Source organism: Sturnus vulgaris, chromosome 8 (genome assembly GCF_052056855.1).
Source record: "Sturnus vulgaris isolate bStuVul1 chromosome 8, bStuVul1.hap1, whole genome shotgun sequence".
NCBI lineage: Eukaryota > Metazoa > Chordata > Aves > Passeriformes > Sturnidae > Sturnus > Sturnus vulgaris.
This window is the reverse complement of record NC_142250.1, coordinates 23692300-23709865: the sequence shown is the minus strand read 5'-3', so window position 1 is coordinate 23709865 and position 17566 is coordinate 23692300. Positions and strand designations below refer to the sequence as shown.

Genomic DNA, 17566 nt, shown 5'->3' with positions numbered 1-17566 from the left:
ACAGTGATCTAGGGTTGGATAAATGACACTTTAAAAAAACTCTGTACATACTTTTTGATAGTAATTTTAGGGCCAAAATAGTATCATCAGAGGCTCAGCATATGCAGATACTTGGGATATCATAGTATAAAATATGTCTTTTTCAGAAGCATGAGATAAAGCCAATTATAACAGCTTTAGTGAAATAGACAGTGGAAACAATCTCAGGATGAGTGCTTGATGTTTAGCTCAGTTAATACCAATTAAAGCCTTCATAATAATTTAAAATTCTAATGTAGAAGTGTTCTGTTGCTATTTGCTCTTTTTTTCCCTGAGTACTTTTAATGAGCAGCATCGTCTAGATTGAATAGTTATTTTTAAAAGGATGTTTTTGCATTTTTACTGTTAAAATCTGAACTCCTAAAATGCACATGATATAAGGAAAATGGTGTACAGAAGTCTTTATCTCTTTATTTAATCATCCAAATGACATCACAGACTACTCATGCCTTTCTTCCATATTTATTTCATGGTCACTAGATGCTTCTCATACTCATTTTAGTTTGCTGATCTCTGCTACACCTTTTATCTCTCACAAGTGTATTTCTCCCAGCCATGGATGTATATTAATGTCATGTTTGTTTATATGGTTGTGAAGATCATTGTTTTACTTCTGAAATAGGTAGTGCACATGTGCTATGAGCAAACTGTGGTAATCTATGTAAATTATGTGCACAGAGCCATACTCTGCCCTTGGGGGAAATGCAAATTAGAACATTTTGTAGTTTGTTTGTTTTTAAATACATACACTTTTCACATCAGGGCTCAGGACAGACTCCTTGTTTATTTTCCCATTGCCCATCATTTGTTATTCCTTGTAAATATCTCAGTCTTTAATGATTAACTAATCAGTAGTTTGCTACTTTGGCAGGAAAAAAATCCTTGATGAGTGAAGTCCACAGAATTTGGTGTATTTTATAGCTGTGCTGTAAGGGATTTATCTGCTTGTAAAAGGGTATATAACACATGACTCAAAGCCATTATAGTGATCTGACAGTCTTCATTCATTTTCTCCCAGTGTTGTCTTGTTTTCTTCCTTTACATTAGTGTTTGTAATATTTTTTATTCCTGCGTGACTAAAACACAGTTTACTGATTTTCCTTATATGAAGCAAGAAAAACATATTCCTAAACTGTGTTGTTTACTGCACTTGCAGATCTCTGCAGATGTAATTTGTTTTAATAATAAAATTATTTTTATACTCTTTAAGTACCCTTTCGGAGAAATGTTTTAATGTAAGTTGTCTGATTCTATATTAAGTGAAGGAGAAAACCTGGTAGAGGTTGTCTCTTTAAATCAGATCTGCAGTGTTGATGGACCCTCTAGCAGGCACGGTAAGAACCATTCTCACCTCTGCAGCAGGGAGCTTGACCATATAGACTCTCACATTCAATCAAAACGTTTTCCCTTTTAATATGCACTGTACCAATCCTATTCCCATGGTTACAGCCCGTGCTTCTTTGGTTGCTTCCAGTCTGTTGGAAAAGGAAGGCAGCATACATTTCTTGTACAGGAGTTTAAAACATCATGAAAGCAACCCTGTTGTGATTTGCATTTTAAATGTTTCTTTTTTTTTCTCATTGTACAGAATGCTGTAGCAGTAGCTTCAGTTCATTTGCCACAGTCTGTCTTCTCTCAGTCTTCAGCCTGGCAATCTGTTGATAACTCCACTTGCAAGCTACAGTTTATTGTCTTTCGGAATGGAAAACTCTTTCCTAGCACAGGAAACTCATCAAACCTCGCAGATGATGGGAAACGTAGGACGGTTGCCACACCAGCTGTTTTTGCTAAAATAGGTGAGAAACTGTTATGCATTATTTTCTTTAATCTAAAAGCTGCGTTGTACTTGATTGTATAGAGAATAGAGGGGCAGAGCATGCAGTGTGCTGAGAGGCTGGAAACAGTCTCTGTCTTTAGTACAGTGTTTGCAATTGTTCCTATCTGCACGGTTTTATTCAGATTGTCCTGCAAATAAAGAAATGCCCTTGTGCTGCTATTAGAATGCAAATTCTGGGCTTCTGTTTGTTGACTGTGTTGTTACAGATGCTTGCTGCTTAAAGCTATCAGAAGGAGCTTTGTTTTACTCTTTACAATTACAATGTTAATGTCCTAGACACTGGTAAAAATAAGGCTTTTGGAGTGGGAGTAGTGCCCTGTTGCATGTATCAATACTCAGCAGTATACTTTCTGATACGATGGATGTAAAACAGGTGTTGCTAAAGACTTTTGTCTAAACAACATACGTTGTATGTGCTAGTGAGTCATTATTTTGATTAATTACTCACCCATGCAATTTTACTAATTTTGTCCGATACTGAATAGTGCTCTCATTTCTATTAACATTTTTAAATGTTTGAATGTGACTTTCAAAGTGCAGAATTGCCTCAGCTATTAATCATGCCATGGAACTAAGCCGTTTCTGCAGTTACATGGGCAATAGTGTAATTCTGGTCGTAACTGAAGAATCTGAAACAATAAAAAAGATTTCTTTTGTGAGGAATGATTAGATCATTTTGACACAGTATGTGATTGAAATATTCAGATTTATTTATACCATTGCAAACTTCTCCGATGTGAGTGCTACCTTTGATTTTGACCATTAAGATTTTATGTCCACTGGCTTTTTTTCCCCGTTGTTTAGTGTATCTGATCTCTTTACAGAGCATTCATCACTAAAGGGTGTTCCACTCCGTCTCTGATTCAGTTTGTTCCTTTTGCAGATGGGTGCAGTTTTGGAAACCTCACCAGCCCTCTTACGATAGGATTGAGGCACTTTGCACGGGGTATAGACCCCATTGCAGCCTTCTGGGATTTTGACCTTCTAGATGGACATGGAGGCTGGTGGGGAGAAGGGTGCCACATAATTAATTCTGCAGGCAATATTACCACCATTCAGAGTACACACTTCAGTAACTTTGCAGTGCTAATGGTAAGTATATGACTTAGCAAATATACCTATATTTTTCTCTCTCTCTTTTGCCATACATTTATGTTCTTTTTATGTGCATCTGTTTCTTTCTGACTTGTCAGTAGCTGACCTGCATTTTTATAACATTTAGTATAAAACGGTCTAAAAGAAAGTAAGTTACTTAACTGCTTGTAAGTGAATAAACCTGGTGGTCAGTTTTAATATCCTGAGACAGGCCTAATCAGAAATGACATTAACTTTAGTCTTATAAATGAAAGTTCCATCAAGGAATGATTAGTACGTAATGGTTATAAATTATGGGACAGGGTTTAAAGATACATTATATACTCCTGTGTGCTTTTACATCAGCACATGTCAGAGGCTGGTCTGCTTTTGTTCCTGCCCTGCACTGTGTTGATCATACTAATTAGTTGCAGGCATACCGCAATGTTGAATCATTTAATAAATGGAGAGGAATAACATCTTCTGCTCTTTTAAGTATGGGCAGAGCTGTCCTTGTTGATTCTGTGGGAGTTTTGGTTTGTACACTAGTGCTGATAGCCTACTTACGAAATTGCTGCTTGTGAAGAAAAATATTCCTGTGCAGTGCTAGCACATCAGCTGCTTTGCTCTGTTCTCAGTCACACTTACAGTTCCCATTGCAGTTATTTAACTAACCTGCTTAACAGAAAGTTACCTTCGTGAAAGCAAAAATATTATGTGTACGATAATGAACTGTTATTATTCAGGGACTAAAGGAAAGCGGACAAGAAACTGAAAGGTTTCTAAGCTTCAGAAAATGTTTGCACCCTTAAAAATATTTATTATAAACCAGTTGTAAAAAGATTAGACATGTGTACTATTAACACTAGATTGCTCTTGAATGCTGATGCATGATTGCACTGTAGATGCTGCTTGTGTACATTACAGAAATGTTTATAGTTGAGTAAATAATGCATTGTGTGTATGTGTAAGGGACAGCAAACACAGGCGACAGGAATTGCGAGGACGTGTGCAGAGAATACCAATCTGCTGCTGTCAGATGGAGCCCAGATGGCAGCCAATCATAGCACAAAGCTGGGGTGCCCACGAGTTAAATGCAGATATTATCGGCCACTTCCTAAGAACTGATTTCCCTGAGACTTAGTTGAACATTTTTTCACCCATTGTAGAATTGTTCAGAATTGAAGAGCTATTCCTCAGATTTGATGACATCAAATATGCCTAATTTTCTACAGCTCCTGTGAGTTCCCTTTTCCCCTAGCCTCTTGTTTCCCAGAATGTGAATCGTAATTTTGCTTTGAGGATGTTTTTCTAAATTAATTAAAGAAAGCACCTGTTGACTTTGCAGGTGCCACACCCAAAATGGCTTCCTCCTTCTTCAACTGCTTGAGTTCAGCATGTTGCTCTTAAACTTTGAGTAGTTACTAAATGTGAATTAACTGTTTGCAAGCAACCAATTTCATAGTTTCTTTTTGTTTGAAAAGTTGAATACTGACACAGGGGTTGCAGTTAATTTTTGGTTTGTAAAGCCCATTTATCTCTTATAAGATGTCGGAGATGGGTTTTTCTACAACTGTAAAGGCAACTGAGGCACATTTTACTGGAGCTTTTGTATCTGGTATGTAATTCTGCTTTAGGTCTTGTGTTTGGTTGGTTATGAAAATTTGACTTTGCTTTATTTCATGTGTGCATCTTCCAATTTTATCTGTGCAAGACAGAAAAGTAGAATCTTAGACTCACTCTTGCTTTGCAATTTCTATGGTAGCAAACAATGGGATACATTTCTTAGCTCATGTTTCACAGTAACTTTTAAGGAAAAGGATGACAAGTAATTTTAAAATATACATATATAAATATGCACACACACAAATCCATTTTCCAACCATTGTATTTCTAAACAGATAATGGAAAATTTTTGTAGCTTTATTGTGTCCAAATATTTTCATTCAAGCATTATTTCTTAATCACTGTTATGTGGCATAAAGTCAAGGATTATTTTATTTCATAGACAGAGTGCTTTTCTGGGCAGTTCAATTCTCACACCAGAAACAAAAAATACTTCATTTTTCCATATTGTTATTAATTTATAAAATCAACAGTATAAAGTGCCTATGTTTATCTTATTAATTCATATCTAAATGCCTAATGTATTTTAAAACACTAACAAACCAACAAACCATCAGCAAATTCAAAATACCTGACATATGGTGTGTAGCTAATGAAATTGGCTACAATATCATGATACATGTCATTAATCTGGAATTCTCTAATCTGTTAAACAACAAAAATTCATAATTGATTATTATGGTTTGGGGTATTTGCAGAAAACTGAAGTAGTATCTGTAAACTAAAAAGCAGCACTAAGGCTTTACATTACCATCAGAATCGTGTGCATCCTGCTGTAGATTAATTTGAAACAGGAGCCTCAGTCAATCCAACTGTCCATTTTATAGTTAGTACAGCACATACTCTGATTTGTCACCTTTTTAAACAGTAGGACAAAGTTTCCTAAGGTGCTTTCATAGGAGTTGTTTATGCCTATACAACATAAAAGGGTTAAAATAAAGGTTTTCTAGAGTCCTTTTTTTAGAAAGGCAGCAATCAAGGATTTATCAACTACGATTGATAATTAATAAGCATGAGCATACTTCAAGTGAGAGGAGTCATGTAGAGCCATTTGATTTCTCTCTGTGACAGCTGTTCAAGTGATGTCAGAGATGGAGAAAGTATAGTTTGGATGGTGGGTTGGAAGGGAGGTACAAGCTGTACAAGCTCCTTCGCTCACGTGGCCTCACACTTTCACTTTGCTCTGGGCTGGGCTGGCAAATAGAAGTAAAATAATAGAGTCAGACATAATAGAGCATTATCTTTTCTGATCAGGTTTTGAGTAGTATGTCCTAGAGGTGAGAGTAAAATACTGTGAACTAACTCCCACGCTGGATTCCTGCCCCTTATTTCATGTACTGTGTGTTTAGAGCAGTCCTCTATTTTGGCTTTTCTTTTGTTATCTATAGGAGGAAGAGGGCTGATTACACTCTAGTTTCTTTTGGAGGTGTCCAAAGCCCTCTAAGGTTCTTATCTAATGATAAATATCTGCTTAAATACCATGTATTTATGCTCTTGTATGAACAGAGTTGTATATCAGTATTTTAATTTTTCAGAACAATGTGTGTATGTTATGACCAATCCAGAGACCTCTATATCTGAGTAATAACTCTTCAGGAGAAGACAAAAATATCCAATAGCAACAATGAATTTCAAAATTTGCTAAATATATTTTGGCATACATTGTCCTCTGTTCTTCCTTTCATTTTTCTTAGAATACAATAGAAATTCAATAGTGATGGATATTACTGTAATTACATACAGCATTTCCTTCCCCCCCTTAGACTGCTTTGTCAATAGTAATTTCCTCAAATCTGCCAAATAAACACAAATAAAATTCTTAAATCTAAGTATGATACCTCCCAATTAACATAAAATGGATTAATAAATATTCTTAGCACTTCTAGTTGTAATCTCAAAAGTAGCTTAAATCAACATAAAATCAAAAGCAGCTCCTTTCCTGTTTTGTCACAATTTGTTGTATTATTCCAACCAACATAATGTGGGTTTTGTTAAATTTTTGGGTTTGGCTTACGTGCATAAAGAGTAATTATTTGTGAAAGTAGCATACATTCAATGGATGCTTATATGAGGTAATTAGGGCTGGGAAGACTGAGCTGACAAAACCAGGGCATATTTGAAACTGTTGTGGAAGCAAACCTTGGGAAACTGTGTGAATGAGAAACTGAGAAGAGGAAGGACACCAAGAATGGATCACAGTAGGAGTTTGGGCATTTTTCTCTTGTTTTGCAAGCATTCCCCCAATCTTTGAAGTTTTTCCAGTCTGGTGTGAATAAAGCTACTTTTTCAACATTTTCATTGTTACTGGAGACAATTGCAGTATTTCTTAAACCTGTTCATGAAGTTCAGTTCTGAAAACAGAATTCTAAACTTCCATCTTTCAGGTCTTCTCCAAATTAAGCAGCTTGTCTAAGCCTTTTGAGAAATTAATTCATGAGTCAGGGAAGTATTACAGATATGTCATTTAGAAGGTTCACATAATTACAGTATTTGACATTTTCCCCATAGAGAACACAGGATTTTCTCATAACAGGCTGTGGAAACATTGTTCTGTACTTTGAAAAATCAGACTGCCTATAACAAGAGATTCAAGAATGAACATTCAAGTTCTTTTTTCATGTACAAACATCAAGTTTAAACACCTACAGGATAGACCTTAGCAGAGCTTCTGCACTGAAGATTGTGAAAGTGATCCAGAGATTTTACCTGCTATATGAAAAATTTACATTTGTTGTAGTGGGGACTGCAAAATTCCCTGGAATTAGATTTCTCTGCACGTGTGTAGATGTTTCCCAGTGTGAAGAGCCTGCAAGGAGGCACATGCTCTTCACGTCAGTCCTCAGCTGGCATGTTCTGCTCACTGCTCATGCAATGCTCATTCTCATCAGAGAGTGCTTAGCCCATATGGACAGTATTGAGTAGTATTGAGTCCAGGCCCCAGAAAAGGCTGCTTTTTAAAGAATATTCCTGACTCTCACTCTTTTTGCACAAAGCCTTGGAATTAGAGTACTCTTAAGAGCAAGATCTGCTTTTTATTTCTTTTTCCTTCCATGTACATTTTATTAAATTGCATTTAATAATATGTATTATTTGCTCTGTAAAAAGCATAAACTGGCTTGATTCTGGGCTCAAAAATCCAGGCTTGTCTGCTCCAAAAAGCAGTGATTTTATCACAAATCAAGTCTCTGGCCCAAGCTCTTTCTTTCTGTTTGTTTTTCCTTACTGTTGACTTAATGGATTTTGCATTCATCATGGTGCAACTTCAGCCAGCAGGTAAATGGATTCAGATTGTAAAGCTCAGTAAAATATGCCAACTCCTGGAACACAGATGGAAATTAAAGGCCTGGAATCCAGGCCCTGGGACATTTTATTGTCTTGGTGCCTTCTACTGGGCTCTTTTAATTCAGCAATGTCATTCTTGTACTGAAGTGCCCAAAATGATCACAACAGTTGAGATTTTGGCTCACAAGTGGTGAATAGAGGGGAATAATCATTTCCCTCCCTCTGCTGTGTGCAGTCTTGGTAATATGGCCCAATATGGGATTCTTCTCATGTGCCACAAGTGCTCACCACTGTCTTGGTTTGTCTCACACCATCTTAAATGTGAATGAATGACAGTTTCTCATTAGACAACAACTAACGGGCCTTGGAGTTGTAGACACCAGTTTGTAATGGTCAAAGTCTTATAAGTATTCATTTTCCTGGGATAATTCCTGTGAATTTTCAATATCATCATGATGTGAATCCCCTCTAGGAAATAAAATCAAACCTAACTTTTTAAAGTGTAACATACAATTATGCTGCTTTCCATGCAGCATTTTAAAAATGCTTCTTTTATGCATGTTCTCTTCCCCAGAAGATTACTCAAGGGAAGTTGATGGATCAATAAGGTTTAATTATCATCAGAGAGCAGACAAGATGTATCTGTTATATATCTATAATGAAATCAGTTTTCAATATACAAAACTTTTAAAAAGGATATTCTCCTTTGGCATTGATGCATTTTCATACTCAAAATGTTACCGTTTATTTACTGTAAAAGATTAGATAAGAGATAAAACTCATACTTAACAATGGAATTAGCTTTAAGATGCTGATTGTTCTTCATTCTTCTGCAGGCAAAATGTTTGTATTCCTGTAGGACACATGGCATTTGCTTTTATACTGATGATCAAACATAGGGAGAGGTTGAACCTTGCATTTACACTATTAAAAACCAGTTCTTTAGTGCACAGTGATGATACTCAAGTAAAATTGCTTTCTTTTTTTGCTACATAAGTGTGTAACTTCACTGTGCTTCCTTTTTCACAACTTTATCTTTTCACAGTGATATCCAACTTACTTATTTCTTTAAATAACTGTACTGTTACTACTCTATAGTTACAGTAACACATTTCTGAATGCAGAGAAATTAAGTGTGTACCTAAAATTATGCCAAAGTATACAATTAGTATATGAAAATATAATACATCAGTAAGAGCTAGAAGTAAATATTTTATCATTTTCAGCAGAGTGTTTCTGTTTAAATTGTCCAGTTATTTGCATTGCTACTCCTAATATGAGCTAAAATTGTATTGAACATTCCTGGCAAATACTCATTCATCTGCCTTGAGAGACTTACTCCATAAAAGAATTAATGGGGAGATGATGCAAATAAAAACATGGGAGAAAAAGATGATCAGGGTGAAAAGGGGTACTTGAGTGAACATTCAGAGGCAGTTTTGAACCAATAGACTTTTAAAGAATTATTTGAAAATTAAGAGGTCATGATATCCTGCGTGTTTATTCATGCATACTGAAAGAAAACAAAAATGAGAGGGCTTTAAGAGCCTAGGTCTGTCATGTTAAAAAACTAGCACATCAAAAGACAGAGTTGTTTCCTCCTCTTTTCCATTTGTGACTGTGGGCAGAGTGGCAGGAACTGACACCTGTCCATGAGACAGCCCCAGGTGAGTTTCTCCATGAGAAGTGACCCCACCTCTCCCTCTGGGTCTTGGTGAAGTGGCAGGGCAGGGAGAAAGCTTGGGTGAGGGACAGGAGACACAGAGCAGGTTCAGCTGAGGTTTAACATGCAAGCTGAGGAAGTAGCTGAAGAGAAATGGGGTGTGGTAGCATATAGTTGGCATTTTGATCATAAGTTATTTTTTATTTTTGATGGCCCCTTTTATGTATGTTGTGAGCTGCTCTGTTTTTAGAGCTAACATTCACATACATCTGGAGAAACTGGTACAATCAATCTTAGAAACTTTAAAGCTAATAATGAAGGAAAACAGCTACTAGGGCATCAGTTACTTGTGAGGATCATTTTAGAAGGTAAACTAAATTCTCTCAATTTAGTAATTGCATATACTCATGAACATTATCTGCTTGTACGTGGACGAGTTCATATTCATCAATAATGGTGCTAGAAATCAGCTCTCTGCATGCAAATGCAATTAAACAGAGGTATTAGCATTACAGTCCCAGTTTCCTAAGGGGAGATTTCACCTCTGGAAAATAATGTATTGAATCTTCTTCTAAAGGAACCTAAAACTGACAAATAAGAAAAAAGTCTGTTAAATGTTTTCCAATATTTTAAATGTTAGAGTTTGCTGGATGAATGTATTTGGTACTATTTCAGATTTTAGCTTTTTCAGCTGGGATGTATATTCATTTTTATGTGCAGAGTTAGTGCCACTGCACATGGGAACTGGCATGTAGATGACACTGTGTTTACACTCAGGTGATAGGTTTTGTGTACAATTTTTAGTACCTGTGTGCAGAAATGTTGTGCCACAAGCAAATGTGGCTTAATGCATTAATGTTTGCTTTAATTCAGATAGTGTGAATTTAATTCAGATAGTCAGAAGACATTATGTTTTATGTAATGGGCTCCTTTTGCTTTCCATCTATCACACCTCCACATTTAGCTCTCCTAAATATGTAATTTAGAATGGGAATTTGATAAGGTTTATTTTACAAAGATAATGATAGTTTTTCATTATATTTTTCATGAAGAATTGTGTCACTAGGCACTAGCATGTCCAAAAGGAGCACATGGATCTTTACTGTGCTGTTAATATAGCTGTCCAAGTTACTTTTGAATCACTATAGGGAGTAGAGTATCTCCAAGTAAGTGTGAAGGTCACTGGGTTGCAGGAGTTGTATCAACTGGTAATTATATTTGAGTCAGTCAATAATTTGGGTGTATTCTCTTTTTTTTTTTTCTTTGAGTGGTTCTTCTGCAGCCATATATATGCCATTTAGAGACCTTTGTGGTGATTTGAAATTTTGTGCTTAATATCTTAGTAAAACATGCTCATAAAGTCCATGTTATCAGACAGACCAGATATTGCTAATGCTGGGAAAATGTAATGTTCTGTGTATTTTTTCAAACCTTTTTTTTTTTTTTTAATTAGGATATTTCTGCTTGTACAAAAAGGTTAATTTCTGTCTAGCAAACTGTATGCAGATGAGGAAGGAGCAGTCTGTTACTGCAAATTCATGCACTGCATCTACATTAAAAGTTCTTTTTTTTTTTTTTTTCCTGCCCTTGAAAGGGAGCAGCTAGAAATGACAGGACATATTGGAATGAAGTCTCAGTTTCACACATGCCTAACAATATTAAATCATTTTGCTCTTTCCACAGGATTTTAAGACAGTGCTGTCTTTCCCCCAGTACCCAGGGGAGTTTCTGCACCCTGTGGTTTATGCATGTACTGCAGTTATGTTGTTGTGCCTGTTTGCTTCCATTATCACCTACATTGTCCATCACAGGTAAGAATTCTATTTTAAACATGTATTAACTGGTCAGCGCGACATTTGAATTCTTGTAACTCTTACTGTAAAGATAAATTAAAATTATTCGAATTACTGGTGGGTAATAACGGCAGCAATGTGATTTACACCAGACAAATCAAAACAAAGTTTATGTCAACTTTTCTTGAGCTGTTCCTAAGCTTTCCTGACACATAAGTTTAAATTTTCTGCACACTTTTCCTAAGATTTCTAACTCAACAATTGAATATAAAACCATGAACATTATCAAATGCTTTCTGCCCAATTCCAGTCGAGTAGCCCTTTGGTCAGCTACACTTACCATATTGGCTTTTAAGAAAAGTTTGGTTGGAAGACTGGTAACTATCACTGGATAAAAGAAACTTTCTTTATCTTCTACATTTTGGGCTTCGGAAACTTGTGTTTTCTTTGGTATGAAAAATTTATATAAATGCCATTTTAACTACATACTTCTGGTTAAAGACCATTAGCAATTTAAAAGAGAAGTAATGTATTGTACTGTAGCAGCTGCTAAATATTAATTACGTGAAGTTAATGCAATGTCTTCTGATCTTCAGCTTCCATTTAATCCTTTAGAGATGTCTTGTTAAAGCTCTGCATACGTGAAGCTATGCAATAAGCCTTTTGCTTTTAGTACTCTACTTTAAATGCTTGATTTGGTGGAGGAAACTAAATCAGAAGACTTTTATGATTTTTACCTTTTATTTTACCTTTTTATCATTTATTTGAATGCTATATAGGTCAGACGCTGTCCTATGGGTAGAGTGTTACATAGGTATTCAAGAATCTGAGAATTTTATTCTATCAAATTAAGCATTTTTCCCAAACAGTAATTTTCATAATAAATGTGTTGGGGTTTTAATTTTGAAATGTGATTCTTTTCAACAGCACAATCCGAATAAGCAGAAAAGGATGGCACATGCTTCTCAACTTTTGTTTCCATACTGCTCTCACATTTGCTGTTTTTGCTGGTGGAATCAATCGCATTAAATATCCAATTATATGTCAAGCTGTAAGTATCTTTCTTAGTAATTCTTGCTAATAGAATTTCAACTTGAAAATGAGTTTTTAACATAATATTAGCAGTTCTGCTTCTTTTCTTATATTGTTCCTGGATCCCAAGCTTTTCAAAATAAACCATTATAAGCATATCATTTAAAGACCAGCACTGGGAATGTTCAGTATTTGGTTGTCACATGAGTTTCTCTAAGAGGGTGATCAATGCATTAACTTCTCCAAGGCTCACATTGCCTCATTCTTGTTGGTCTGGGGTTTTTTTTTAAGAAAAGCACTGAAAATCCTGATATTTCTCTGCTGTACAGGATAGTTGAAAACTATGAATCCAGAGTATTTCTGTCCTTCCTGTACTTTGGATTGAACGTGTGGGACTAAAGTTACTGCTTCACTTTTGTAACACATACTCTGTTTGCCTGAGGGTGGCCCTGGCTTCACTGGATGATACCTAAGGAGACACAGCAGACCAGCATATTGTGATTTATGGATCCTTGTTTGCACTGCTGGACTGTTTCCCATCTCTTGCCTCAGCATTTTTGGGACAGTAGTGTGGTGAGATGCACAGACAGGGCTGGATTCAGCTGCTCTGACTATAAAGGCTGAACCTGTCCAGTGTGTAAAGAGAGTCACTTCAGTCATCTTCTGTAATGTCTGATGAAGGCTTGTTGCAATTTGTTTGCCTTGAATATTTCTTCCTCTCAGATTTTGTGGAAGTGCACAGTCTCATGAATGTTGTTGGTATTTTCCTGTAGTAAAGCACTTTGTTTAGCCAATGTTTTCCCGGATTTTTTTGCCTGTCACTAACCCAGCTCTTCTGCTTGGCTTGAATGGGTGTAAATAGCAAGAGCCAGGAGCCAACTCCTGCAGAGGTGCTGCATAATTAGGGTAAGACTTATCACTCTAGTATTCAGTGAGGTGCTTTGGAAGCCTTTTGTGCATGACCATCAGTAAACAGCACATGTGGGTCTGTAAGCACTATCCTGCATGTGAAGTCTACCTAAGTGTGTTACATGATGCTCATTTAAATAACTCAGTTGTCCACTAGATTATTTTGTGAGAAATATCTCACAGTATCTAGTGTATTGTGTCATAATTAATTTGTAAGTTCTAGCAAATTGAAATATCACTAACCATTATCTTTGTCTGCAGTTTGCAAGTGATAGTAGCAGATTAGTTTGTAGGGCAGCCATGGCTGTGTAATTACATGGTCACAAATGACCATCTGTTGTTTCAGTCTTTGTCTGATTATTTACTTTGCAGCTTGCGTGGTAGCAACGTGGTATTAACAGCTATAATGAAAAATTGATTGAGATAAATGTGTTATTAATAGCCTTTTATAAGTAGTACATAAACTACAGAGGTATCTTAATAAATTGCATTATCAGTGGCATCTGTCTCTTGCTATGGGATAGAGCCAGATCCTGAGGTGCTGAAAAGTTTGCACAAATAGAGGAACTGGATTGAACCATCCTTGTATGTCTGCTAACCAGTTTCGTAATGTTATTTATTTAACCTGATAATATGCTACATCAACAGACAATATCATCAAAATAGGACAATATAGGAAAGATACAAGTGACACAATACAAAGACTGTCCTCTAGTTCCTGGTAGAAATTGTCTGATGTAATTAGACATGGCTGATGGATGAACTAGTCCAAACAATCTAAGACAAGGCTCCAGTAGCTGGTAATAGAGGCTGAAAAACTGTTCACTTTGAGGACATCGTGATTTAATCTCCAGCGTGCCAAAGCCCTGATATTGGGGCCTAAAATATATTTGTGAAACTGTTACTGCTTCAAGCAGCACTAAAATATTATTTCTATCACAGGTATAATACTATCAGTTGCCATTCCACAGGTATCCTCCATTCTACTAAAATTCAAAGCACAGCTTCAACCTGGAGCAATGCAATTTTCACTTTTTATTTCCTGAGTGCATAGGGAAAGATTCCAAGTGCAAGTATTTCTTGTCCTAATCACTGAAATGTTGTATAAAAGCCAGTCAACCACCACCTTTCCTATTGTAATGACCCCTGAAACTTCCACGAAAAATTCACTGCAGCATACTTATCAATGTGAAATAATAGACTAAGTTAACTTTTATCCTTCAAATTTAACCAAAAAAGGTGGTTCTAAATTAGCTTAATTTGGATCACCTTCTGTCTCTAAATGAGTACTTACAGGTTAATTTTAAACATCAGGAATTAATGCTATGGAAATGGGCCCATTTTCTGTGATAGCTGGAAGAACCTTCAAATCTCCTTCAAGGCAAAACAATCACACAAAAAGAGTCTATTCAGAAATGGTCAGACATTTGCTTTTTATGTGGAATCTAAAAATGTAAAATTCCCTTTTAAACCTGCATATCTATTTCAGAGAGGATTTTGTATAGACCTTTCACTTGCATATGTGCTCTGCAGTCTTTATGATTTACAAAAAAACCTGGTGTAAGAGTGCTGGTCTAGAAGAGTTGATTGCATCTTTGCACATTTCCTGAGTGAATGAATCTACAGACTCTTTAGATTACCCTTGAATCTCATTCTGGGTGTCACTGAATGTTGGCTGTTGTAGAATCCAGACTCTTGAGTTTACTGGCAAAATCTTTCATGCAAGTCCGAGGTTGTCTCAGGAGCAGCAGGGATAAATCAGAGGCAGTGCACTGCCAGAAAGGTGCTTGAGCCAGCCAGTGAGCCCTTCCATGTCCCAGCTAGGGCCTCAGATTAGTTTGCTTCAAAAAGCAGAAGGAAGCTCACTCCTTTCATGTGAAGAATGAGACAGAAGGAGACACAACTGTAGCTGGATCACTCCCCATGTGTGGGAGGCAGCAATTCTGTACTCTCAAAGATTTCTGTTTTGTGGCTCCTACTTTAGAGGAAAGCATGATAGCCATGAGGTTATGGATGCTAGGGGATGAAATCATCGGTTCAACAAGTTGAAGTATGAAGAATGGACTTCTAGGCACAAAATTCAGGAGGCAGAAAAGCTATGGAAACAGAATCTTATTTTTTTATTGCATGATCACTCCAGTCACATCTTCAAGAACCTCTCTATGGTTTACAAAATAAAAGCTTCCATGTAAACTTTGGCAAGGCTCAGATATTCCTTCTTCCTGAGCAATGTCCCATGTGAAGCTGCTTGTGAGTTCATTTCTGTAAGGCAGTAAATCTTCAGCAAGAAAGGCAAAGCCTATTCCATAGTAGCCAGCAGCCTACAACTTCAAGTTCAACTCAGAAGTTCAACCTCTTGCTCTAAATTTTCTACCTGTGAAGGGAGCATGGGGTTTTGATAATGCTAAATATTTAAAGATCATGAAATATTCACATTCAGTGGTGTTACAGACTGCAGAGAAATTCCTGAATCCCTTCATATCAGAGAAAAGAATCATTTTAATTGCAGGATTAATAGTTTAATCAGAATGTCCATGCATATCTGTCTCCTTCTTTAAATAGAACTGAATTAAGAAGTACAGTCTTATCTGAAATATGATTACAATTAGAAAAAAAAAAGAAATTAAATTAAAAATTTGGGGAAAACAAAGAAAACTGTGTGCAACTAAAAGCTGATCAAGAGACCTTTTTGTGCCAAAATGCTTTGCATAAATGTGTATTCTGATCGTTACCATGGCAACTGCATCATGTGGAACTTAACTTATCTCTAGGGTACTGAACTTTATTGAAGGAGCACAAACAGACAGCATCTTCTTACTGAAGGAAAGTATAATCTTCAATTCAAAGGGCTAGTGCTTATTCCCAAAGATAAGAGTTCTAAGAATACAGGACATGTAAAAAATGGATCCAAGAAAACAAGAAAAATTTTACCATATAACTTTGGTTATTAAAGAGCTTTAGGTACAATGCTGTTTTCAATGCATATATCCTAGCATTTTTTTCTGTACCACTTGGCCTGTCATGGAAAACCTTCTTAAAAATAGGAATCATCAATTCAGTATTTCCAATCATAATCCTTTATTCTGTGTGGAAAACTCAACCCTTCCCATACAATTTTATGTGAAATATAAAAGTTCTGCTAATAGTGAAAATAGTTTTAATTTATCACCTTGGTATTTAATTTGTATATAGTTTTTGGCCTCTGAAGCTTTACAGAGGTAGAAATCCAGTAACAAGACACACATACAGGTAAATTTGTACCCTGGACGTTTAATACATAACCACAAGTTTGCATTAGTTGAGAGAGTCAAGCAAGAGTTTACTGAACAAAACCACTTTGGTCTTTCTGTTGAGCCCCATCCTTCCCTGCCTTGTCATGAGCTGCCAGCTCATGCATTCCTACCACAGAGCCCAGGGCTCTTCCTGCCTGCAGAGACTTAGAAAGAGGGGATCCCACTGCAGGGGACAAAAGAAGTTGCAGTCACAGTCCCTAAGCACGGCAGTGAGGAAGATGCATCTCTGTGACATTACTGATGTTGGTGGCAGACAAGGGGAAGGAAGAGGCAGAGAGCAAAACCCAGCACTTTGAAACACTGAATTTTCAATGTGAAATGCGACAAGCATTTCTTTACTAATTATTAGTGGATGAATAATAGCAAAAAATCTAGAATTTAGTGTAACAGCTCAGTGCCCCCTTCCAAATTCCACACTTCTGCTGTGTCATGTCAAATCTGTCAGTCATAAGGAGGCCCTTTATCTTCAGGATAAATCCTTGTTTCCCTCAAGCAAGAAATGCAAATGATTGGGGGTTTGGGGTTATTTGTTTGTTGTGTTTGGAAGTTTTTTTTGAGAGAGAGATGCAGATCAATAAAGAGTTAGTAGAGAGGTTGATAACATTTTTGCCTCCTCCCTGCTTGTTCGATTTCTCCGTGTATCAGAAGTAACTCAGTTGCTGAAACATGAGCACACCGTGAAAAACAGCAATGTGGTGCAGGTGCTGCATTGCCATGATGTTTTCAGTCAGTTCAGTTGCCTCCTTGAAAGTTCAATAAAATTATTTTGTTGTACTATTTTTAGGTCTTACATTCATGTAAGTGGCTGAGGATTTCTGTCTATATGATCATACATGTTTTCAAAATTTCACATGTAGGTGCCTTTTGTCATGGAATTCATTTCAGCTGTTCCTATTATTGTACATACTTGTGTGGAAAACAGAATATATAGCAGCAGGGCTATGCTGAAAGGAGAAAGAGGTTAGGAGCTAAATATCTAGATTTTTTTCCAGTTCTTTCTCATTATTTCTGCCTCCTT

At 36.5% G+C, this 17566-nt stretch overlaps 1 protein-coding gene across 2 annotated transcripts in view; it reads left to right on the top strand.

Annotated features, from left to right (window-relative positions):
* The window catches only part of ADGRA1 (adhesion G protein-coupled receptor A1), a 258318-nt gene that overhangs the window by 206980 nt on the left and 33772 nt on the right, over positions 1-17566 (top strand). The window contains exons 1-5 of one of the 2 annotated variants that reach the window (XM_088169179.1): positions 1311-1373; positions 1628-1835; positions 2760-2968; positions 11205-11332; positions 12242-12365. In XM_088169179.1, the coding sequence (XP_088025305.1) occupies positions 1353-1373; positions 1628-1835; positions 2760-2968; positions 11205-11332; positions 12242-12365 (690 nt within the window). In that variant the 5' untranslated portion in view covers positions 1311-1352. Of the gene's footprint in view, positions 1-1310; positions 1374-1627; positions 1836-2759; positions 2969-11204; positions 11333-12241; positions 12366-17566 lie in introns of those variants that run through there. The other variant, XM_014885926.2, reaches the window with a different exon arrangement.